This window comes from Gastrolobium bilobum, unplaced genomic scaffold (genome assembly GCF_033153095.1).
Source record: "Gastrolobium bilobum isolate Gb01-03AN ecotype WA unplaced genomic scaffold, APGP_CSIRO_Gbil_v1 utg231150, whole genome shotgun sequence".
In the NCBI taxonomy this organism is placed as follows: Eukaryota; Viridiplantae; Streptophyta; class Magnoliopsida; order Fabales; family Fabaceae; genus Gastrolobium; species Gastrolobium bilobum.
The window spans coordinates 41,897-50,867 of record NW_026898637.1 but is presented as its reverse complement, the minus strand read 5'-3'; the positions used below and the strand labels follow the sequence as shown (position 1 = coordinate 50,867).

General features: G+C 37.6%; 1 protein-coding gene across 1 annotated transcript; it reads left to right on the top strand.

The window, feature by feature from the left end:
• Nucleotides 1-479: 479 nt before the first annotated feature.
• On the top strand, nucleotides 480-8,746 carry LOC133317917 (extra-large guanine nucleotide-binding protein 1-like). The gene is made up of 8 exons (XM_061519819.1): nucleotides 480-1,526; nucleotides 1,933-2,070; nucleotides 2,149-2,253; nucleotides 2,789-2,968; nucleotides 3,625-3,802; nucleotides 6,253-6,494; nucleotides 7,041-7,204; nucleotides 7,746-8,746. Exons 1-8 carry the CDS (start codon nucleotides 480-482, stop codon nucleotides 8,347-8,349), a joined length of 2,658 nt encoding a protein of 885 aa, XP_061375803.1. The 3' UTR covers nucleotides 8,350-8,746.
• Nucleotides 8,747-8,971: the final 225 nt, after the last annotated feature.

The following is an 8,971-nucleotide window of genomic DNA, read 5'->3' as shown; positions in this document are numbered from 1 at the left end:
ATATATATATATATATATATATAATATGAAAACTCCAAAGCTCGCTCACATCGTCGTCCTTGGATAGCAAAATCAGAAACGTCTTTCTTTGCTTGATACAATTTTTGAAACATTCTAATTCATGGCCCTTTCGTTCATGTTCCAAGTAATTTCCTTTCAAACGTTTCCACTACCGATACTTAAACTTCCTCTCACCCTTCTCACTCCTCACTGCTTTTCCTGTTCTATTCAACCATTCTTCTTCCCTCTTTGCTTCTCTTCTATTCTCTTCCCTCCTTATCCAAGTCATCGCTCTCACAGGAAAAACTCTCTCCCTCTCTGTCTCTATTGTCAAGTTTTTTACTCTTTGTTTCCTTGTTTTCCATTCATGGGGTGCTGATATTGCATTTTTTGCTTCATGGGTTTTCCCAAAACTGGTTCTTTTGAGATGGGGTGGTGAGTTCTATTTTTGGGTCGGCATTGGATTTGGACAGCGGAAAATGGCTTCTCTTCTAAGGAAATTGAGGCCTTCAGCGCCTCTTGTTCCTGTGGAAATCGAAGATAGCATAAGCAGCTATCTGTACTCCCTTGCAATGGTGTACACTGGCCCTCCTCTCAGTTACTCCATTCCTGAAGTTTCTGCTTTTGAAATTGACCAAATCCCAGTTGCAACTATAGCTCCTTCTCAGTCTCATGATTTCTCTGTGCCAGTTATCCAACCTCTTTCCAAAACTCATCACAAAAAGAATCACAAGGATTCTGTTGTGTCTTCAAATTTGGATACTGGTGCACTTGGATCATCAAACACTGCTTTTGATTTGCATAAGAGTACAGGCACTTTGGAAGCACCTGGGGTTGTTGGTGATGATAGAGATGGCAGAGGGTTTAACAGTAATTCTGACACCACAGAATCAGGTTCAAGTTCAAGTTCTCTTTCTGGTTCTTCAGAGATTTGTTCTCTCAGTGAAAATGAACATAAGAGTGAAACTCCAAGCCCAAAACATGTCAAGCATCTTTCTGCTGTGACCTTTCTTGATCCTGAGTCAAGTTACATGGTAGATACAGATAATAAGGAGTTTGGTGATTCTCAAGTGGGAAGTGTCCCTGCGAAGCCACAAGCTGTGAGACCTGGGAAGAAAGGTTCTTGCTATCGGTTCCTTAAAGGGAATCGTCTCACTGAGAAGGAGGTTTGCATTGTTTGTGGTGCAAAGTATTGCCGCAGCTGTGTCATAAGGGCAATGGGGTCCATGCCACAGGGAAGAAAATGTGTTACTTGCATTGGATACAGAATTGATGAGAACAAGCGGTGGAAGCTTGGGAAATGTTCTCGGATGCTCAAGAAGTTGTTGTCTGAGTTCTTGGTGGCTCAAATAATGCAAGATGAGAGGTCTTGTGAAGCAAATCAAATACCACCAGAGCTTGTTCATGTGAACTTGGGACCTCTTAATAGGAAACAGCTCATGTTGCTCCTCAACTGTCCAAACCCACCAAAGCAACTACAATCCGGATCCAATTGGTATGATCAATCATCTGGATTTTGGGGAAAGGTGAAAAATTAACCTCAGCAAGTACTTATTATTATCTATTTAATCTCAACCTCTCCATGGACACATCTCCAAGATTATTTTAGCATGTCTTAGACAATGGAGCTACCAGATGCTACAGTATTAGAGAAATACAAAACTATTAATATAACTGGCTTAATCTTTTAGGTTGAATTGATTTCTTATATAGTATCACCGACTAAGTGGTGACGAGTTCTCCTGTCATGTGGTGGCGACAACTGTTGTGCCCAGGGTCCCTTTCTACATGCCTTATACAATGAGGCTGGAAAATTGGGGAATGAGCCTTCATTGATAATTTCACATAAAAATCTCATTCATGAATCTTTCACCTCATTTAATGTGTTTTTCTAAATGAAGCTCTAATCTGCTGTATTGCTTGATTATACAGGAAGGTCAACCTCCTTGTGAAATCATAACCCCCCAATTGGATGTTGGGGGTCGGTTGAAGGAAAATGCAAGCAATGGAAACACAAAAGTGACCATAAATGGTCGCGATATTACAAAGAAAGAGCTGTGGATACTGAAGGTTGTTGAGCTATGGACACTGTCATATTTTATTGCAAATGGTTTTGTATTAAATGTTACATTACATTGTTTTTTGCAGCTGGCAGGAGTGCCGTGTGTAGGAACTCTCAACTTGTGGGTGAATGCTGATGGGTCATGCCAGGAGGAGGGACAGAAGAATGACAGGGGGCGTATATGGGATAAGGTGATCATTGTTGAGATTCCATTAATTTTTAGTACTCCTATAGTGGGGGCGAATCGGAGCAGTGGTAAAACAGTTCCTTCATGACTGAAAGGTCATGGGTTCGAATCCAGGAAACAGCCTCTTTGCAATTATGCAAGAGTAAGGCTGCGTACAAGGATTTCCTCCACCCCACACTTGCTAGTCGTGTTTAACGGGGAGTGGTTTTTTTATTTTTTATAGTACATACTATAAAGGACTAACCACGGTGCATAAGGCTTCCCAACTTGCGAGGGTAGGAGTTAGGGTTGATTATATGCAGTCTTATCTTTGTATTTTTGCAAAGAAACAGTTTCCCATACTCAAATCTGTGACGTTTCGGTCACAAGGAACAATCTTATCGATGCTCTTGCCCTCTATATAGCACATTACCATACTTACTAAAATTAGAAATACATGGACTTAAGCGAGTGGATGTGTTTTTAATTGTAATGGGTGTAGTATGTGATACAGGAGTATTAAAACGTGTCATCAATAATTATGGGTTTCCCTTTTGCAGAATCGAGCAAAGTTGGCTTGTGCAATTCTGTCTCTGCCAGTTCCTTCAAAGTCTCTGTCTCCTTCTGGGGAAGGCGAAATAGCGAATAAAGTTAATGAAGACAACATTCAACATAAAACACTTCACAAATTTCTACTTGTTGGTTCTGTCAATTCTGGAGCATGTACTATATTAAAAGTGGTAGGATACTCCTTGAGAGAACTCAATTTTTTTTTTCCATGCACTTGTATTGGTATGCATGCATGCATGCTTAATGATCTAGCAAAGAACATGTGATACCAGTAAATTAAATGACGTATGCTGTTATTTTAAATGCTGAAGGATAGCTCAATTCTTTTTCTAATTTTCACCTCTCCATAACTCATTTATAGATCATGTGCATAGCTGTGAAAGTGCAGATGATGGTATTGTATCGTCTTCACAAATTTCAGCTCTTAAATTTACTTCTCGTGTCATAATACGGGTTATGTTATGTCCTATCAATATAGTTTTGGATATAGGAGAACTAAATATGGAGTTGTCCGGCAGACTTAAGCCTTGTTAGTTTTGACTTATGAGTAGAAATGCTTAATTTATGAGTGTGTTCTTGTGTGTAATTTCAATGTTGGCGCATAAGAACTTCAGTTGTGGATTCTTATCAGTCACATTAGTTTTGAGTGCTTAATCTGTATCTTAAGAGTTTCTTCTTGATACTTCTTGATATAAGTTATAAGTTGTCAAAGTTTGTAGTTTCTTTCCTCTTGTGGTGAATATTTGAGTGCAGGTCTGAATTACTCTTTGTTTTTAATTAGAACCTTGACATTGTGTGACACTAAGAACTGAATCATATTTCTCAGGCCAAGCTTATATATAATGTTCCTTTCTCCGAAAATGAGCTCCAAAATATCAAGTTGGTGATCCAAAGCAATCTTTTTACCTACCTTGGTATCCTGCTGGAGGGGCGTGAAAATTTCGAAGAAGAGAGTTTGCTGGAGAATAGTAAAAGATGGTCTGTTGATGAATCCACTTCATCTGGTAATTTTTTTTCCTCAAATAAAAAAGTCAATCCAGGCCTGTTTCTGTTTGGACTATGGATGAAATAAGGGGCAGCATTGTTTTGAACACTTTCCCTATTCAAAAATTTCTGGATAGTGTAGACTGTAAAATAAGTTGTCTTATCCATTCAACCTTCCTTTAACAATGTTCAAAACAAGAGCAGGAAAATTGTCAACTTTTCTATGATTTTCCTCCTTTTTTCAACTACAAAACAGTTAATCTATGTTTTTTTAGTCCCTTGCAAACTGCAATGGATGCAGGGCCTTCCTTTTTCTATAATATGTAGTTTATATGATTTTGTGTTGGTGGAGGACTGATGCTTTTGACACTTCCATTACCTTCATGACTTTGTTGGGGCCTTTGTATACTGTGATTTTGATTCTTGTAAACAAAAATCTTACCTTTAGTTTTGTCATTATTTTTTCACATTGCTCCTAAAAGACGGTAGACTGTTGGGATAAATTTTAAATGTCCGTTTTTTAGCAGTTTTGGTTATTTAGTTTCTTGTGTCAGTTAGAATATTAATGAGTCAGTTATGTCAGTTATAAAGTAATGAGGGTGTTATGTGTGGAGTTATGTTTGTCAGTTTTATAGCTTATAAATAGCCTTTCATAGTTTGTATGAAATGAAGATCAAGTAGATCAGTATATCAAGAGAAAAAGAGAAAGAGCAAGAAAGCAAGAATAGAAAAAGAAAAGTTTTTTTTGTAGATACTTCTGTGTGGTTGTCTCTTGCATCTGTGTGGATATTTAATTCTAACAAATTGGTATCAGAGCTTGGTCTATAGAGAAAAAGAACGAGATGGAAGTGCCACTCTTCCATGGAGATAAGGATGAAGCATTAGATTGGCTTCTCTGTTTGAAGGAACATTTTCGGAAAGAAAAAATCTGGACGGAGAACAAATGGCAGATAGCCATGAGAAGACTGAGAGGAAGCGCAATCAAATGGTTCCGTACATGGAACTGCCGCGACTTTAATAATATGTGGAAGGATTTTCTAATGACCTTCGTAACAAAATACTTGCCTGGACGTTTTGATCTGATTAATGAAGAAGATGAAATCTTCAATGATGATGATGAAGATGAGGAAAATGATGCGGATGAAGAAGAGACCGAGATGGCGGAATCCGAAGTTGCCAACGGCAACGCATCCGCGGAGGAGATTGACGTGTCGGAGCGCGTAAGGGACAACTCGGAGAAGAAGACGATGGAGATGACTGCGGCCGAAGGAGCCGAGATAGAAGATGAGGAGAACGAAGGAGCCGAGATCGAAGCGGAGAAGGACGGGAACGACGAGTCCATTGTCGAGGTAGAAGACTTCGTGGAACCTGAGTGTCTGGAGACAGAGTCGAAAATCGGAAAGGAAATTGAGAAGCCGAGGTGCTTGATGGAGACCGACATGGAGGAGACCGCGAATCCGAGTTCCGTGTTGATAACCGGGTTGGGTAAATCACCGAGTTCATGTTTTGGAGAAGAGCTCGACCCCGACGTGATGAGGTTGATGTCGGAGACCGGCATAGGTCACTGGTTCGAGATTCCATTGAGGAGGTGCGAGGAAGACGACAATGAAGGAGCCGAGAACGGCGAAAAAATGGAAGGTGCATTTGAAGAAAATGATGTGGTCTTGAAGAGAAAAAGAGGTTTTGTTGACAATACCAATGATGCAGAAATTGGGATTGGACGAGGAAATAAAATTGTGAAAGTAACTGATGAAGTGGCGAATGAAACTGAGAAGAATTTGGGCGACGAGAAACTTGCAGGTGAAGAAGATACAGTGAATGGAAACAAGGAAAGTCCGGCTAATGAAACTGAAAATATTAAATTGAAGGAACCGCCGGACAAAAATAAAATATGTTCAGAAAAATAATTGCAGGGGAGATATTTTTTTTGAGTTAATTAAGTTGGAAGGTGTTAGATGTTTTTTGTCAGTGATCAAGATTGAAGAAAACAGGCGCGATCAGAAAGTTAAAGAAAAGCAGAAGCAACGTGAAGAAACAAAGAAGAATTTAAAAATTTATGGGGGAGTTTTGTTGGGATAAATTTTAAATGTCCGTTTTTTAGCAGTTTTGGTTATTTAGTTTCTTATGTCAGTTAGAATATTAATGAGTCAGTTATAAAGTAATGAGGGTGTTATGTGTGGAGTTATGTTTGTCAGTTTTATAGCTTATAAATAGCCTTTCATAGTTTGTATGAAATGAAGATCAAGTAGATCAGTAGATCAAGAGAAAAAGAGAAAGAGCAAGAAAGCAAGAATAGAAAAAGAAAAGTTTTTTTTGTAGATACTTCTGTGTGGTTGTCTCTTGCATCTGTGTGGATATTTAATTCTAACATAGACCCTTGTTAATTAGCTGATAGAAGAAGCTTGTCTGCCATTACATGGAAATTTATGTATGTTATGGAGAGAAAGTAATTAATTTTAGTTCTCAGCAGGGAATACCAGTGATAGTGTTGCTTCAACACTCTATTCCATTGGCCCACGACTGAGAAATTTCTCAGATTGGCTACTTAAATACATGAGGTCAGGTAACCTGGATGCAATATTTCCAGCTGCTACACGTGAATATGGGCCACTTGTGGAGGATTTGTGGAGGGATGAGGCCATTCAGGCCACATACAACAGGAGAAATGAACTCAAATTGCTACCTAGAAGTGCAAACTACTTTCTAGACCGGGTAAGATAATACTTGATTGTCCATGTAATCATCATCACATGATTATTCACTTGTTTGTGTTAATGAAGCCAATTTGATTATTGAATTTGTTGAATTTATAATTTGTTTTCATATTCTTTGTTCCTTCTGTTTGGGCATGGAGTTTGGATCATTAATTATTTGGCACAAAATCAGAAGCCTAAATAAAACAATAAATTGACAAATATAGGATTTGAATAAGGGTTTATCATTGTATCAGTGCTCTTACAGTCTTATTCTTTTCTTTTTCTCATTTAACCCCTTTTGGACGCCTTGTGTTTCAACAAGGCATGGAGACTATCTAAATCAGTTCAGTGGTAATTTGGTACTGAGATTTTAAGAATCTGGGCAGTACAAAAAATCTTTAAACTAGTTTAATTCATTATTTTTCAATGAACAATTTATTGTCTCAACAATAAATGACTAAATCCTTTAGATTGTCAAATTATTTGGCCATGAATGTGGCAGGTGCATCACATCAATAAACACTAGCTTTTCATCGATATCTAACTATCTCTCTGAATGCAGGCTACCAAAATTTCCAAGATGGACTATAAACCTTCTGATATGGACATCTTGTATGCTGAGGGGATATCATTATCCAACAGCCTCACTTCAATGGAATATTCATTTCCCAAGTCAAGGAGTGAGGATTCTTTGTACCCTGAATATCAACATGAATCTTCTCTCAGGTCAGCTCTGTCATTTCATGCAGTTTATCACATAAGAACTTGTTACTTTTTGAATTGAGTTAACATCCAGTAGCTTCCACTAATAATTCTCACTTACGGTCTATGAAGCACCGACTCCGACACGGTGTTTTCGATACGTTCTCGATATGACCGTTAATTCGTCGATACGATACAATACGTTTCCGATACGCGTATCGGATACATTGGAAAAAAAAATTCAGAGTATCGGTGCTTCATAGCTTACGGTGATGCACTAAAGCTTATTTTTGTTCCAAAATGAAAGCTAGCTAATACCACTCAAGTCTAGACTTGATAATAAAACAATTTGGCAAGAGTAGTGTGCAAGCATGTTTTGTTATAGATCACCTACACATGCACACATTTTCAGTATTTATCATTTTATTCAATCATTATACATCTTTTGAAAAGAATACTCAATAAAAAGGACTCACAATGTCATGATAACACAGTATGAATAAGGTTGAGCTCATGCTATCAGTTGTCAATTGTTTTCTTACCACACTTTGTGTTCTACTTATAGATACCAACTGATCAGAGTACATCCTAAAAGCCTTGGAGAAAACTGCAAGCGGTTGGAGATGTTTGAAGACACCAATGTTGTATTGTTCTCTGTGGCCTTAACTGACTATCATGAGTACACTGTAGAAAGTACAGGAGTTGCTACCAACAAAATGTTGGCAGCTAAGCATCTCTTTGAAAACATCATTGCTCATCCATCCTTCAAAAACAAGAAATTTCTTTTAATACTGACCAAATTTGATCTACTTGAAGAAAAGATTGATCTGGCTCCTCTGAAACTATGTGAATGGTTTTGTGATTTCAATCCAGTTATCAGCCACAATCATAACAGAGCTAGTAACCCTAACAATAACAATAACAAAAGCAATAGCCCTCCAGTAGCTCAACATGCTTTTCAATATATTGCTGTGAAGTTTAAGAGATTGTTCCATTCTCTCACTGGCAGAAAGCTGTTTGTTTCATTGGTTACTGGATTGGAACCTGATACTATTGATGAAGCTCTCAGATATGCTAGGGAGGTTATGGTGTGGGAAGAATGGGATCCCTCTTTTGTAAATGAGAAGTTCGAGACAACTTCAACTAGCATTGAGGCAAGTTCCTCATAAAGTTTCCTCCAAAATATTTGTACAAAGGCTGTTTCTGGATAGACATTGTTCTATAAAGGGCTTAGAAGAGTTCATGGATTCTCATAAGGGTTATCTTTGGTTATATCTAATGATGGGTGAAATGGAATGTGATAGAATGGGAAAAAGAAAAAAAAATACCATACCATACCATTGTTTGGATATTTTATAATGCGATGGAGGGAAGTTTCTATTTTATTATTTGGGAAGTGAATGAAGTAATAAAGAGGCTAGTAAGTAATTAGTTAATTCTATCTCATACCCCACAAATCCGAGAAAAAAGAATGGAGTGAAATAGATTCTGTTATGTTCCATTTCATTCCACACCATCCATTCATTAGGTATTTGGATTAGAGCTTTTTATTCTATGTATACATGTACTTGAACACTACCAAACACAATGGGGCAAGAGTTTGCCATTTTGTGATCTTTAATATGAAATGGAGATAAATTTTTCTTCTATTTTTCTGACAAGCTGAAAGTATGGTTCACACGTTTGCAAAAATATCCATGCAGTATAAAAGAATTTGCTTCGTTCTTTCCTTTATTATGATACAAAAATATCTAGATTATAGAACACTTTTTTTTTTTTTTTTTGTAAATA

What these genes read in the sequence shown, in the direction of transcription:
- LOC133317917 (XM_061519819.1), top strand. Translation starts at nt 480, where the DNA reads ATGGCTTCTCTTCTAAGGAAATTGAGGCCTTCAGCGCCTCTTGTTCCT. An exon ending in CATCTGGATTTTGGGGAAAG is followed by an intron (nt 1,527 to 1,932) that starts GTGAAAAATTAA and finishes TTGATTATACAG; the next exon opens with GAAGGTCAACCTCCTTGTGA. An exon ending in AAGAGCTGTGGATACTGAAG is followed by an intron (nt 2,071 to 2,148) that starts GTTGTTGAGCTA and finishes TGTTTTTTGCAG; the next exon opens with CTGGCAGGAGTGCCGTGTGT.